The sequence below is a fragment of the Aplysia californica genome, unplaced genomic scaffold (genome assembly GCF_000002075.1).
Source record: "Aplysia californica isolate F4 #8 unplaced genomic scaffold, AplCal3.0 scaffold00610, whole genome shotgun sequence".
In the NCBI taxonomy this organism is placed as follows: domain Eukaryota; kingdom Metazoa; phylum Mollusca; class Gastropoda; order Aplysiida; family Aplysiidae; genus Aplysia; species Aplysia californica.
Window position 1 is genome coordinate 457,162 of NW_004797880.1, and position 15,666 is coordinate 472,827.

The window sequence follows — 15,666 nt, forward strand, 5'->3', positions numbered from 1 at the left end:
TGTGTGGGAATGTTATTTAGTATGAAAATTTTAAACTAGATGTGGCATGGATCTTATTTTGATTAGAAACTAAGTACTATGTTCCTCAATCAATGTTATATTCAATTTTAATAAAAAATGTCCTTTGTCACTCTCGAGGTGAGCAGGGTTATTTTCGGCAATAAAGTTGAGAACTTCCGGCATCTGAAAAAGTAGTTCCGACACGAAAGAACATGGCGGACACCCCGCTGTTTCGGATCTGATGATTTATTTAAACTTTTAGATTCCACGCCCCCTTATTACTGCCTACAATGGGATTAGAGGTATTGATCCATGTACTTTTGGTAGACTTTGTTGAAGGGCAGGTATGGTTGCAGAGTGCTTTGTTTTGGTAATCACAGATATATTTGTGCAGGACTGTGCAGTCTACCCTGGCCCAAGACTTGAAATTTGATTTGGATTGGGCCGCGTCTTTTTAGTGCACGTCTATTAGAAATGAATCTTCTAGGTCTAGACCGAGACGTTGGTCCTGATCTTGGCCTTTAGTAAAATATGGCTGCCCGACACCATCTAGATATATCCAACACGTTTTTTTTCTGGTTTACTTTTGAGGTTTGTTTTCATTTTCTCTTGTAGACTCTAGCGATAGCAAGGCAAGCAAGTTATTGTTGACCTGCCTAATTTTAGCCTAAAAGTAGTAGATCTGTGCCTAAAGGCCAAGTCTAAGCTAGATTCTAGATCTCGTGCCTAGTCAAAAGGAGTCATAAATAGGTGGTAGTGGTAGGCCTAGATCTCTATCATAGGTTGATTTAATGACTTGTCTGGCCTGGACTGAGGACAGCGGTGGGTAGTCATGCAGTCAGTTCATCACCTGCCACTCGTCAGCATTGTGCTGCTGTTTGTTATTCTTACATGCGGCTGCAGTGAGCACCTAGCACACCTCTGTGATTGGCCCAAATATAGATGACGTATTCTGCCATCTATTTTTGTCGTCTTCCGGGGTTCCCCCAAGACTCTTGGGTTTCCCTCGCCAGTAACTGTTGACTAGACATGAAGATGCAGCGAGCACCTAGCACATCTCTGTGATTGGCCCAAATATAGATGACATATTTCCACCATGTATTTTGTCATCTTCTGGGGTTTCCCTTGCCAGTTGACTAGATCTCACCAGAGACAATGTACATAAACGTACACTGTCTCTGTTCTCACCGTAGCGGACCTGCATTGCGCGCGCGCGCATGTGTGTGTGGGCGAGCACTCGCTTGTACTTGTGTGTGTGCACAACTTTGAGGAGAAGGTAAATTTATGAAACGAGAATTGCTGAGATTGTTTATAAAATATAACACAAATTAATATGTGTTTATAAAAGATGACACAAATTAATACAACAAAAAACCAAAGACGGCGAGATTTAGTCAACAGTTACCCAAGAGTCTTGGGGGAAGCCCCGGAAGACGACAAAAATAGATGGCGGAAACATGTCATCTAGGCCAATCACAGAGGTGTGCGAGGGGCTCGCTATAGCTTCATGTGTTGACTAGAACTCGCCGTGTTTGTTTTTTTGTATTAATTTGTGTTATTTTTATAAACAATCTCAGCAATTTTCGTTCCATAAATTTACCGTCTCAAATTTTTACACCCACCCACACACACACAACAGCGTGCGCCGGCACTCAAACTTACCTGCACTGCGCGCACACACACAAACACACACACACAAGCGTGCGCACACAAACACACAAGCACGTGCACACGTACACACACACACACACACACACACGCACGCACACACACAGCCCGAGCAATCCGCGATGAAACCTAGATCTAGTGTCGTAGGCCTAGCCCATCGTGCGCCAAGCGGCAAAGCTTACACACACACACACACTTGCATACACACACACAAACACACACACACATACACACACACACACACACACACACATACACACATACACACTCTCACATACACTCACACACACACACACTCACACACACACACGCGCGCTTTCATTTGTGGAGAGGAAAGTGTGTCAGAGTTTGCTTTGTGAAAATGAATGTGCGCACCAGTAAGCTGCAGTCAAATAATGTGAATCAGAAAGGGATTTATAAGCTGCATGCCTATTTGAGTGAATATTTTTGTCATGCATATTTAATAATTGAAGGTAATAAACTAAATTTTTATTTTTTATATTGAATTTAGGTTTTGATACAAGTGCAGTAAAAAGCTCTTTCCATGACGAGAATCGGCTGGAATGGAGCCCAGCACTCCGACTGAAGGCGGAGGAACGATTAACTCAGGGGACGGTGCCATCAACGCCATGAGCCTTGGTTCAGTGGGTATGGCACTCCCTGTAACCTCTGGCATTGACCCATCAGTAAACACAGCGATAAGTTCGGGTGCAGTCTCCGGCACAATCTCGGTACCTTGCACAGCTGGTGACGGTTCGGGTTCACAGCAGCAAGGTCAGCAGCCAGGGAGCATTCCCGCCCAGGCTCAGCATATCCAGATCCCCGGTACCGCCATGTCGATCGGTAGCCTGGCCGTGGCCATGGGCCTCTCGGGGAGCAACACAGACCCCAACAGTTTAACATTCACTAGCAACGCCCTCGCCTCGCTCAGCGCTCGGATGGGTATGAGCTCTGTGGCTGGGTCAAACCCAGCCGGGCTGGTTGCCCCTGGCAACAGCCTCGTAACTTTTCCTGGGAGCACAGCGTTAAACCTTGTTCCCGGCGTGAGCATGAATCTCCCTTCAGCTGGGGGAGGCGTGAGCATCGTGGACGGGGGAGGCTTAAGCATGGCGGTTGCTGGCGGAATGGCCATGCACGCCCAGGGGAACGTCAACGTGGTGGGCGTGCCCTCCTCCAATGAGCTCACGAACTCGAACAGTATTGCCAGCTCAGGCCAACAACATCAACAGCAGCAGCAGCAGCAGCAGACTCAGCAGCAGCAGCAGCAGCAGACTCATAACGGGGCGTCGCTGCTGCCGAACAATGTGCATATCAACGCCGGCGGCAGCAATGTGAACATGGTAAACAACATGCCGCCCGTCTCTTCCAGCGGTCACCTGTCCAACTCCGGTTGTTGTGGTGGCTGCAAGAACAGGGTCACAGTAAAAGACCAGTCCTCGCAGACTGACCTTTCCACTGTCATACAGGTGGGTGGGGCACTTGAAGAGAATTTTAAGTTACGATTTTAGCTCCCCTTCCCCACAAAAAAAAATAAAATAACATGCAATGAATGCGCCAGTTGTTGGCTTTTATGATGCAAGAGGTTTCGTTTTGAAGTTGAAGGATTTTTTATTGTATACTATCATTTTTTTTACCCTTGTCTCTATAAAAATTCATTTTACTATTTTTAAGAGTCCAGATGTGGAGATGTTTTTGTATAGTGTTGAATTTTGTGCAAAATATGTTTTCTTAGTTCTGTGATAATTGTGTTGTAGGTAGAATTATATTTAATTGTTTCCTTATTTGATGTCTTTGCTGTGTAATACTGTAATTTTATATTTAAAAGTACTGTGAATAATGTTTTTTAGTATTGTGATATAATTTCATCACCATTTTCCCCATTCATGATTTGTTATGCCTTTTCTCACTTAATTATTTGTGCTCATTTATGATTGGCAATTCTCATCAGCAGCAATGCTCTTTTTTTTTCTTCTTTCGCAGTCTGGGTTACAATTTCTCATGGAAAAGAATGGACTTCTAAACGTAATGCACATTATGAATTTTTTTTTCTTTTTTTGTTTTTGAGTTGTCACAAAGATGATTATAGCAAAGTCATCAGCATAGGATGTCTGATATAATGTATCTTTGTTGTTTCTGTATTATAGGTGAGACCATTTGTCAGGTTTGATTGTGTTGATTTGATATCTATGGTGCTTTTCCAGCAGTCTGAAAATGAAAATTATTCAATGGAAATGAAAGCGTTTTAAAAGTATTCTAAAAAATACTTACAAATGAGGTCCCTGTGCTAAAATTTGAAAGGTTACAAACCAGAGAGTTGTTTGAAATTAAATACCCAGTTCTTGAACTTTGCTTTTACTACTTTCTGCACTGGCAATGTATGAACAATTGGTCGACTGGTCTCACCTATGATGCTTCTTTAGTTTATTTCTTTGTTGCAGAATATTTGATTTCTACTCTTAAGAAACAGTATGGGGTTCATGAATGGGTTTATATTTGAGTTCAAATTTTATTTCAGGAGAAGTGATTATAATGAGTAACTAAGGAATGACTGATTTGTTAAACGTTATTTTCATGTTGTTCAAATCATGTTGTACTGGTTTGGTCTACTCAGGCTCAGAGCATTAGCAACTAGTCTGAAAAAGCTCCGCAGTTCTTTTTTTATGTACAGCTTCATGGGTTTAAGCGAAGATGGATTCCTTCATGCAAGAGATATTGATTTTACACAAGAGCTGAATTTTACTTCTTGCAAGTCCCTTAGAAGATCAATTTCAACCTCGACAATCCTTCTTGGGCAACGAATTAGTACTAGTACTCTCACATTTTGAAAAGTATTTTCATGAATAGATTTTTAGATTTGTTAGCATAATAAAGCTGCAACAAAGAAAGAAACTTACAGGCTAATCTCACACTTCTTTGCTTCATATAACTTACCGGACAAATGACATGGTGTCGTGATAACTTGGTCTCTCGTCTTTTTTTCTTATGTACAATGGCAGTATGTATGCTTTTGCTATACAGGTGGAAATTAGTCTTCCCATGGTTTCAGACTTGCATAATATATTACGATATATTGCACTAGATAATGTAAGGTGGAAACAGGCTTTCTGTGTGGGTGGTTGTGTGTGGTCTGCTGGTTTTTTAAAATTCCAGCTTTTGTTCTAATTCAATAATTGACTTTCTGGCACAGAAAGGAGCTTGATACCGAATCTCAAATTCAGATTGAAGTAAAATTAAAAATATAAAAAAAAGTATTAAAAGGAATTTTATCATCTTTATTGGTATAGGGTTAGTGTGACAAAAGTTTGAAATCACGGAAAGACCCCTCTCTCACTCACCCTGCCTTTAGTTTTAACTGTTTACCTATCAATCTGAAAGTGTTCTCTCCAAATTGAATGTCAACAATGCAATAACTTTAAATTTACTGACTAGCTACTAGAGTAACTATGTGTAGTTTTAGATCATGTTAGAAAAAGAAGTTATAAATAAAAGTAGGTCAGTTTCAAGCACAAGTAGCTTACCTTTTGTAGTGGCTTTTGATTTTTGGCTCTTGAAACTGATGTTCATGGAAATGACAGTTTTGATCAAAGTTTAAAGACATTTATTATTCTTATCTTTTGGTCTAAAATATAATATATAAAATGAAAGTCTAGTTTTTTCTGAAGTAATGAAAACAAGATATTCATTAAAACAATTGAACAAGTCTTAACTGATGGTGCTTTGCTTCTCCAAAATAGTCTTGTGGTATATATTTTTGCACAAAAGGCTTTGAGGAAAATGGACACTTTCAGTTTGAATGCATGGCTACAGTAGAATTTTTGCACACTGCAGGCGTAAAGATCTTATCTCGTTGACAGGTGAAGGCAGAAGAGCGTCTGGCTCGAAGTGGTTTGATGCCTGGTGCTCGCCTCATAGCCCATGGACAAGGCTCCACCATCAGGTCAGTGGAGGAGTTGTTTCTCTCTTTCCCTCCAAACTGTTTGTTAAGTTTTATTTTCTTGTTTATTTGTAATGTCTAAATGAATTGGTCGCTTTAAAGGACAACGGGCTAACCCAGATTTTGGGGGTTTCCAGAAATCCTGATTTAGACCAAAAGTGGGCATTGCCATACCTATAGGAGAAGTTTGGTTTCATTTATGTGTATATATTTGATTGGTTATAGAGAAAACTCTCCTTATATTTTAAAGAAACTGAACAAGGGGCAAAAACTTTACCTTCAATTTTCTCAAAAAAGCATTTTCGGGGATAGTTCCCTTGTGCTTAAAAGCGGCCAAATGATCCTCTGAGGAAGACCAGTATCTGCGATGTAACGTTACGATCTTTATGTTTGCACCCAGTAGTCGTTAGTTTGATTGCTGAGTGTGGAGGTTATTTTTCCCCCCCCTTGAGTACCCTTTTTTATCTGCTTGCTTGGATGCTGTATCTCACTCAGACACAGTTGGCCTGGGTAGTAATTGTCAAAGCAGCTGGACTTGTGAATGATCTAAATTGTGTGAAGGTCGTAAAATATTTATTATAACTTACTAAGAATGAAGGGGGGGTGGGGGTGGGGGGGGGGGGGATTGCTGTAGTTTGGTGTCAGGGTTACTTTTTGTCCCGATCTTTTTCTGTCATCACCAAAGTCAATATCGTGCTGACTTGCACTAAACTACAATTTGACAAGGCAGGGCCCACTTGACACAGGAAGGTCATTATTGAAGGTGGAGGAGCTCCTGCTCCAAAGATTAGAATGTAAGTAAATGTATGGGTTTATCAACCCGTAAGTTTAATGCCCCTTTCAACCTTTAGGCAATTTAAGAGGCGGCACTTCGGCATTTAATGTCCATCTCCGACTGGAATGAGCCAAATTGAGGTGAGAGCCTTGAAAACTCCACAAAACAACCGCCGTTCAAGAATGCCCAGACAAGGATTCAAATCGGGGGTTTGGGGGGTGGGGGGTGGGTTCTCTCCGTGGTACAGCATGATACCAGCCAATTGAATGAAGCTTTTTGCTCGGAGGTTGCAAATATGATCTGTAATCGACGAGAACATGATCTGTGACAGGTATTTTAAAAAGGTCCACTACTTTTTCATATTTTTTATAGATTTGTGATTATTTTGCACTGCAATTGAGTTACATTTTCAGGGCACCTTTCAGTCTGCAATTTGTGCAAAATTTCAGTTTTAATGGATAATTGAACCTTTTTGTATGGCTGTCAATGCTGGACAATCACCAAAAACATCTAGAGTAAAATAGAAGCAACTGAAATGTGGTTGCGCAGGAGACTTGCAGATCATTTTTGGAAGGAAAAGAAATCAAATGAAGTAGTACTTGAAGAAGCCCACATGGTCTGCTCACATTTTTTTGGACACTTGAACAGACAGAAGGGCCTTGAACATCTTACTGTCACTGATAACATTGAAGGCTAGTGGGGCAGGGGTAGACCAAGAGAAACTTATTTGGAGAACCTCAACAGATGCTTGATGGAGAAAGATAAAGATAAATATTGTTTGAAAGCATCTGAGCAAGGAATGAATTGTGAAGTGTGATCGCTGATGTCTGTTGCAAATATGACACTTGTTGAATGAATTGAAGTGAATGTTTGATTCTATGTTTCTGCAGATTTCACACACTTATTTCTAGAGTGTGCAGAATTTTTAGAAAGTGGAAGCAAATACAGTAGCTGTTTCATTTGTATTGTCCTTGAACGATTCTTCTTTCACACTGCTATGTTTTTACTCTTTGTTTCTCCTTTCAAATTACGTGCAAAGTGAATCTTTCTTTGTTATTATCATTGCACATGTCATGAAGTGAGGGAAATGGTAAGAAATATCATTTACTATTCCTTGAATGAAAATAATGCAAGTAGTAGTAGCCTGACCTGTTGTTTCTGAGAGTGAAATGTCCCTCCTCTGAAGTTGTCCTTCTACTTGTAACGGTGGCCCCTCCCCCTCACGTTTGCTGCAGTCATGCCAACCCCAACAGCCATCACGGGCCCAACATGCCCTGCAGCTGCGACTTCTGTGGCCGTATGTTTGCCAAGAAGGAGTATTTACGGCGGCACGTGCGCATACACACAGGGGAGCGCCCTTACAAGTGCGTCATCTGTGGCCACAGTTTCCGTCGCAGGTGAGTGACTCGGCAGTTTTGTGCAGCAAGCTCGCTTCCGCATTGTCCTCACCTGTGATTGGCTGGTGGGCTCTCTCTCTCTCTCTCCCCTCTCTCTGACCATCCATCTCCTTTTGTAGTTTCTTATGCTTCATTGCTGTATCATTGCATCACTGCTGCTATTCATCTTTTTGTTCTGCTTCCCAAATTAAATCTATGCTAATTGTGAAAGTGTCATTAATACATCTGATTTCCGTTCTTCATTTTCTAAAATGCTCAACATTCTGTTTTTTTTCCCTTCTCTGTTTTGAATGAGGTTGCTTCCTGTTTTTCTTATTTAACTCTTTTGGTCTCTGTGTTGTCGAATCAGCTTTGTCCTCTTGTTCCCGTTTTTCTTTTGTTCTCACATGTAAGAGAAAATGTTTTCTTTTTCATCATTTTCATGGACACACTTTTGACAACTTCCACCCCCACAGCTGAGTGAACTTGTTTCTTGGATGTATTTCCTTTTTCATCATCACCTGAGGTGTCTTTGTCATGTTTACCCACAGCTGAGTGAAATTATGCTATTTCCTTTTCCTCATCTTCCCATGCATTTTTTAAAATGGCATCTTCCCTTCACAGGTGAGCGCGATTATGTTTGTCATTATATATATATTTATTTTCATCTTCGTCCAACTCTTTTTTTTTTTTTTTTTGCCATCTTCCCCCCCACAGCCACCACCTGCGCTGCCATGAGCTGACACACACGGGCACCAAACCATACACTTGCGGGATCTGCGGCAAGGCTTTCAACTTAAGGTTTGTTTGGCCTGCAGGGTTGCTGCTAGATAGACCAGAAAGAGACGTAGTTCCTCGTCCCTCTCATATTCCTCTTCACTTTATTTTCTTGCGTACTCGTTTGGTGCTGGTTGACTGGGAAGGTGTAGGTCCTTGTCATGCTCTTGCTCTTGTAGCTCTCTCTCTCTTCAGTACTATTTTAGTTCCCAAATCATGGCGGGATTGTCGTTCTTTTGTCAGTTCTTTCACATTTTATTAAAGTGCACATGGCCGAGGATGGAAAGGGAAGTCATGAGAAGTTTGGGAAATGTGACAACTGCTGGGATCTGCTTTTTGAATTGTAAAAAAGATGAAAATCTTCCAGGGAGTTATAATGAAAGAATGGAAAGTGGGAGGAAGCAGTGCTAGTAGAAAGATTGAATGATATTGTGTTTGGACTCGGAAAGCCTTAGAGATAAGGAAAAAGGCAAATGTTAGCCCAAGTATACTAGTGTCTCATGAAGAAAGATTTGGCTGGGATGAAGATTATTGTCTTTGAGATGAAAAGCAGCCAAAAATTTGTTTGGGAGTGGCAATATAATAAAATTTGATAAAGGTTTGCTTCATACTTCCAAACAGAGTTTTAAATATAGTGTCTTATCTCAGGGGTGTGTTTCTTGGCAGCGAAACGGTAGTATTTGATTTGGAAGTTCAGTTCTATCTTATTTATACACTCCTTGATCTTGGCCTTTATCTGAGGTTTTTTTTCTCCTCCTCTTTTTTCATATTCACTTAACTTCTACTGCTATGTCACTTTTCAGTGGCGGTGTTTTTCTGAATTCCTTGTCTTTCCACAAATTGTCAGTTGAAATGACCAGCCAGTTGCAGGGATAATGGATAAAACTTCTTTTTTTTTTTAGATTGTAGATGGAAGGATAGTTCTTTTTTTCCAGAGTAAGTGTACTGTTAAGTGGGCTGTTGAGACAAATATTTGTGAGAAGTATATTGATTTCTAAATTTGGTATGGGTTAGAATGCTCAGTTAGGCTAGGGCGTGTGTGACCCTGCATGCACAAACCTCAGGTTGATTGCATTGCTTTCATCTCATGCCTCACATAATGCTGTCTTTACACGTTGACAGGGGAGGGATGGTAGATAGCTGTTTGTTTACGATTTGTTTCGATGGGTAGAAGGTGGGTTATAGGTTCTGTTCCTTAATGGGTAAGTCGATTTTGTTCGTTACATCTGTTTCTCTCCCTCCCCCCTCCCCCCCCCTAAAGTAAAAGTATGTAATTAGGTCTCTTTATATAGTTGTTAAAGAGTCATTTAGGTTTTAGGTCTTTTAGGGAAAGTGCTTAAGCAGGGTCACTTTTAATTTGTTTACCATAATGAGCATTACTTTTTTTGCACATAGAGAGAGGGGGGGGGGATGGGTGGGTTGTCCCTTATGGAAAGGGGAGTGTAATTTGTGCAAGTTGTAAAATTTCAACTGATAAAGAGTCAAGAGGTGCAGTTTCCACAGGAAGCTTGTGGACAAGGCTTTGAAATGTTCATTTTTGGGCCTTTGTTTGCCTCTTTCATATTGTCGTGTTTACTCTCATTCTGTTCCGTGAACCTTAGGATCTGAATAGTCATACGAGCCATCTCGCTGTTGTGAGAGCAGTGGATGGAATTTTTGTCAGTTTTCATGACAGTACCTCTGATTTCTTTGCTAGTTAGTCTTTCGTCTTGCACTTTCTTCCATCCTTTTTGATAATGATCCTATACCCGAGTTATTTGTAAATAAAATAATGAGTATTCTGTTGATGGGAAAGTACATTAAATGAGAAAAGGTTGGTGGTTGGCGGGTGCTCTGGTGTGGTTTGCTCCTTCTTTCCTATCAAACATCTATCGTCTTTATCTCCCCTCCTTCTTTTTTGTGTTTGTTACTCTCTTGTAACACCTCTAATCTTCTGGCGCTCATATGACCTTATGCAGTTGCGAGCGCTGTAAAACCTCTACTAAAACTAAAACTAAAAAATGAGAAAAGAGACTCTCTTAAGATAATGCATCTCCCTTCCATGCTCAACGGGACTAGAGGATGAAAAAGTAAAAAGTAAAGGATCAGTGGTATTGTATATTAACTGTGTAACTGGGAGAAATAGGTTTACTTTTTCCCAATTGTTAAATTCCTAAAATCATTACCAAGGTTAATCTGTGGATCCTCGATAAAAACCAGGGGTCTGAGCTTGCACCATGAATCATGTCAAAATGACTATAAGTTCACTTTAGCATCATTTACAATCAGGTTTGGGATTTTTTAACTGATTAGTTTTTTTGTTTTCCAAAAATGTATCAAGAGACCACATAGGCGTTAAGAACATAATACACCTGATACATAACTTACCCCATTTAAATTAATTCTTCTTTTGTTGAGGTTTCTCTGCAACTTTTTGCACGACTTATACCACGTGTGAAATGTGTGTATGTTCTGCTGTGTCTCCTCCAGCCACCACTTGCGTCGTCACGAGATGACCCACACAGGCGAAAAACCATACGCGTGCACCGAGTGTGGGAAGGCGTTCACCCGCAAGCAACACCTAGACCGCCACTACAAGACGCACACGGGCGAGTACCACCGCACTTTCAAGTGCCCGTTCTGCGAGAAGATGTTCTTCCGTGCGCACCACCGTGACAAACACATGAAGCGCCATGGTGAGGAATGTATGTAGTTCCCTCCCCCTTCCATTTCTTTCTTTCACATAATCATGCCTTAAGCATGCGTAGTTCTGAAAATAGCTTCCTGCCATAGAAAAGGTGTGTAATTGAACAATGCTGAATACATTTTGAAATGTAATGTGTACTAAAGGCAATCAGACATCATAGAATTATGAGATTTTTTAAAGTTACAAAAAGTGATAATGTTTATTGTATGAGGTTTCCTTTCTTGTTAGTAATGGGAAATTCCCCACAGTGAACCATACTAAAAGTGAAACTGTTGTGAAATGTTGGGCTAGAGGCAATCAGCATGCATAACAGGAGGTTTCAAGGGATCAAAGTGGGATGAGTTTAGAAAAAAAGCAACTTTGAAAAAATAGGCCCCCACCCCCACCCCCTCTTTTTTCAGAACAAGAAAGGGAACAAGCCCTTCTCCTAACTTAACTGTTATTTTAGATCTTGTGATTATTGGTGAGCATTTTTCTCCCCTCATTATATTTTTAGGGCTCTCTGATTAATAAATTGTTTTGAGAGTTTACATGCCATGGCTCCATGAACAAGTTTTTTTTATCTTGCCTTTGTTATTTGTTTGGTGGGTTTATTTTGCTGTGCGGTTTATGCTGTATTCCTTGTGTGTGTGTATGTGTTTTGTAACTCCTACAAAAAGCACTGATTAATTAGTAATTCTGGTAAACAAATTCTCAAATCAGAAAGGAGATGCCATCATTTTGTTAGTGATCTTCACTTTTAACGAATTGTTGGAAGGACTGATAAAGGAAGTAGGGTTATCAGATATGCTTCCATACACATTAAAGGGTGGTTGGCTCACTAAAAATTTAAGCTATCTCTTATTGGGGCGAGAAGGGTTGAGGGTGTACAATGTAATGGCTGAATGTTAAAAGTGGATTCTTAATGGTAACCATGATCATGATCTGATGAGAAAATTGGTGAACAGCAAATGTTTTTCACCTTGTTATGCTTCCGTAAATTTCTATTTGGTAGCTTTGTCAGTATGATGTCTAGATATTTTATAGGTATTATTTGAAAGAGAATCAAAGTATAGTTTTGGGTTGATTATTGTTTAAAGCCATGGGTTGATCATTCTTTTAAGCTACCTTTTATTGAAATATGGGTAAGAGCGACTGACAGTGATGTAATAAAAAGTGGAAAGGTTTGGAATAATGTCAAGAAATTAACCCATGGGAGGGAAAAGTAGACAGTATTTGCCATTGTGTGATAGAGTATGATAGAACAGTAATCTTTTGACATTTGTAGCATAAAGGAAATCAGTGATAAGGGGCAGATTAATGGAGAAATGATCATGTTAAGAGACATTGAAATCGACAAAACTGTTGAACAGATACTGGTAGTATTGTGCCCTGTCTTTGAACTCCCCAACATTTCATCTTCTTCGGATGTCCATCTGTATCGTTGATGATGAAAGCAGTTTGCATAATGCAGCTTTGCCTGCGTAGTAGACATAGGGGAAGTAGATTGCCAAAGTGCCATTTCCCTTTTGTCAGAATAGAGAGACATATTCAATACGTTTGGAATCAAGGAAGGCGTAAGGGTGTGTTTTACTATTTACAGGTGTGATAGGGATATTCTTTATGGTAGGGAATGACAACATTTTGAATTTTGCCTGGGTGGGGGGCCTAATTATCTGCTTGCCTACGTTTTCAACCCCTAAGGAATCTTTAAATGTGCGCCATGCACACCTGATCTGTGAAGCCAAACATTTAATGTCCTATCAAGTATAAAAGGGTGGTTGGAGACCCTACCTATTACAGGTCCTACTTCTGTTCTTTCCTTCTATTTGATCATGTCCGTCTTCCTTTTTCCCTGCACTCAGTAAGTGCTTGCTATTGTGGTGATGTGCTTCTCTTTGCTCAAACAAGCGAACACATATCAGTGTAGTTCTGCCATAAATCTGGTTTTCCTGCATGATGTTTGTGAAAGCCCCTTATTTGCTTTACGCTTTCCTTTGTCTGCTGTTTGACCTCTGTGTAGGCCAGCTTTGCTCAGATGTAGCTGTAGATGATGGTTTCAATTTTTGTTTATTCTGAACAGTGAACAATCAATTTTTAAAGATTTGTACGTGAATGGCCTTCGTGGAACAGTAGGTAATTCAATGCACAAAATAATGTAAAATAGATCTTGAAAGCTGTAATGTCATTTGGGATATTTTGATGATAGTTTTTCGAATTCAACTGGTGCTTTAGTCAGTACATTTGAGTTCAATGGTCCTGTCCCGGAAGATGATGGACAGTGTCTTACCAGCGCTGTTCCTATAGCCCTTTGTACTGACGCGCTCTGAGTACTGGGTTATGTTTTTATACAGGTGCCGGGCATATTTTGGTAATGATAATCGAGGGGTTCTTGGTTCCTATTCAAACTTTCAGGCTCTTTGTGTTATGAAGAAATTATGTTTTCTACAGTAATGGTAAAAGGGTTGTGTTTTTGGAGGAAAGGCAAAGGTTGGAAATAAATGAGTCTAAACAGAAAGGCAACTTTCCTGAGGACTAGAATGGGAAACGTCAGGTGTTGATGGTGTTCCACGTTTACTGTAGCATCTCTCTCTGTCTTCTGGTCTGCTTTCAGTACTGACCACCCCTGACCTGACTGCTGCTACCTTTTCCCCAGTCAACAATGTGAACCTGTCGATTCGCGCTGACGGGACCCTGCGGGCGGACGGCCTCACCTCTTCTCCGATCAGCGTCGCCAGCAAGGACGACTCTCACAGCTCGGAGGATTACCTGACCTCGGACGAGGAAGGCAAGGGAGGCAACCCGAACAAACCGAAGGAAGGCAGCAAGAAGCGGAAGGGCACCTCGCCCATGCGGCTGCGGTTCCCGTACGACTACAACGCCAAGGAGGGCCCGGACGGGCTGAAGCTCTCCAACATGGACCTGAGCCAGATGAAGAACATGACCTTCCCGCTGCCCCAGGGAGTGGCGGGCCCAAGCCACGGCCCGGGCGGCCTCTCTGCACAGGCCAGCACCATCCTGACCACCCCGACCCGTGGAAGGCCCAGGGGCAGTAAGAACAGAGGGGGCAGCTCCAGCCGAGGGAAGAAGAAGGCGGAGAGAGAGCGGGCACAGCTGATGAACCAGCTGGCGTTGGGAATGAAAACAGAACAGATGGATCTGGAACGGGATGGTTACGGGGGAGCTGGGGGCGTGAAGAAGGACGATGACACCCTTGGCGCGTCTGGTGCCGGGGCGGCGGGAGGCGGGGTGTATGGGGGCAAAACCATCCCCAACATCCCGCAGCAGTTTGTCTCCGAGTCGGTGGTGGTGAGGCACCCGCTTCAGGTGGGCAGCCCCCATGGTATGGGACCGGGGGGCCAGCAGGTTGGTCACGGTGGTGAGAAGGGTGGGATGTCCAGCAAGCCAGACGGCTCTACCCCCGGGCCGGTGCCCACACCGACCCCAACCCCGACCCCAGACGGCAGAGGCCCCCCGCTGCAGTGGCAGAATCAGCAGCAGCAGCAGCAGCAGCAGCAACAGGTGGGAGGCATGAACCCATCTGGGGGTGGCGGTAGTAGCGGAGGTGGCGGTGGTCCCGACTACATGTCGGGTTTGAACCGGCAGCTCCACACGCCGGGCCCCACCTCGGGGGTGAACTCGGGCGGCGGTGGGGGCGGCCCGGCCAGCAACGGCTCGGATGTGCAGCAGACGATGCACTACAAGCCACCGGGCACGCCCGAACAGTCTCTGCACCACTCGTGGTCGGCGTCCTCCGGCTGGCCCCGCCTCTCCCTGGCCTCTGAGCCCTCGCTGCTCAACTACAACCAGGTGGACGCCTCGCGCTTCATGTACAGCGCCTCTAAGGCCATGGAGATGCGCATGGCCGACTTGCGTGGGCCGCAGAACTTTGATGCAGGCCAGTGGAATCAGGGCCGGCGGGAACCCGGACAGGATAAGGGTGACAATCGTATCTACAGCATGCATCAATGAGCAGGCCGCCACGTCATATGACTGACTTTTTTTCTCTCTCTGAACGAGTTGTGCAAAGTGAGACATGCAACTGTATACTTCAGACTTGGGGATGACACTGATGAAATAGGGGAACAGCCATGCCCTCAGCCTGCATGCGCTCAGAGACTGAATTGTGAATGACAATCTTTCTCTCTCTCTCTCTTTCTGATTTATGCCACACGATGAATGACTGTTGGCTCCAGACACTGAGGTTCCCTGCTGGTGGCCACAGCAAAAGTGGCAGTGGCTGATGTCCCGTTGCATGCATCAGTTTGGCTCGTAGTGTTTGGGAAGGAGTGGGGGGAGAGAGCCAGGCTAGCATGCCGTCCACATTTGACCGTGAGTTGGCATCGAGTATCTGTCGATACAATCGAGTCGTGCTGAATATGGTATAAAATCTGCGACTGGTAACCCGTGGGTGCAATGGGCATTTAAATCGTAGGTCCTTGAAGGAACTACATAATGCAGCTGCGAGTGA

At 42.8% G+C, this 15,666-nt stretch overlaps 1 protein-coding gene across 6 annotated transcripts; it reads left to right on the plus strand.

The window, feature by feature from the left end:
- Positions 1-201: 201 nt before the first annotated feature.
- Positions 202-15,252, plus strand: LOC101864176. Of its 6 annotated transcripts, none has more exons than XM_005107534.3 (8): positions 202-302; positions 2,180-3,134; positions 3,649-3,690; positions 5,523-5,605; positions 7,613-7,774; positions 8,471-8,554; positions 11,000-11,214; positions 13,810-15,252. In XM_005107534.3, the coding sequence occupies exons 2-8, from the start codon at positions 2,232-2,234 to the stop codon at positions 15,165-15,167; spliced, it is 2,847 nt and encodes a 948-aa protein (XP_005107591.1). In that variant the 5' UTR covers positions 202-302; positions 2,180-2,231; the 3' UTR covers positions 15,168-15,252. The 6 variants fall into 6 exon arrangements, with proteins under 6 accessions (XP_005107591.1, XP_012943072.1, XP_012943071.1 ...); XM_013087618.2 differs by having other exon boundaries at positions 13,852-15,252; XM_013087617.2 differs by having other exon boundaries at positions 11,000-11,205.
- Positions 15,253-15,666: the final 414 nt, after the last annotated feature.

Bases quoted from the DNA above. Each gene is read 5' to 3' on its own strand.
- LOC101864176 (XM_005107534.3), top strand. From the start codon at position 2,232: ATGGAGCCCAGCACTCCGACTGAAGGCGGAGGAACGATTAACTCAGGG. The intron at 3,135-3,648 runs GTGGGTGGGGCA...CTTCTTTCGCAG, and splicing joins ACCTTTCCACTGTCATACAG to TCTGGGTTACAATTTCTCAT. The intron at 8,555-10,999 runs GTTTGTTTGGCC...TGTCTCCTCCAG, and splicing joins GGCAAGGCTTTCAACTTAAG to CCACCACTTGCGTCGTCACG.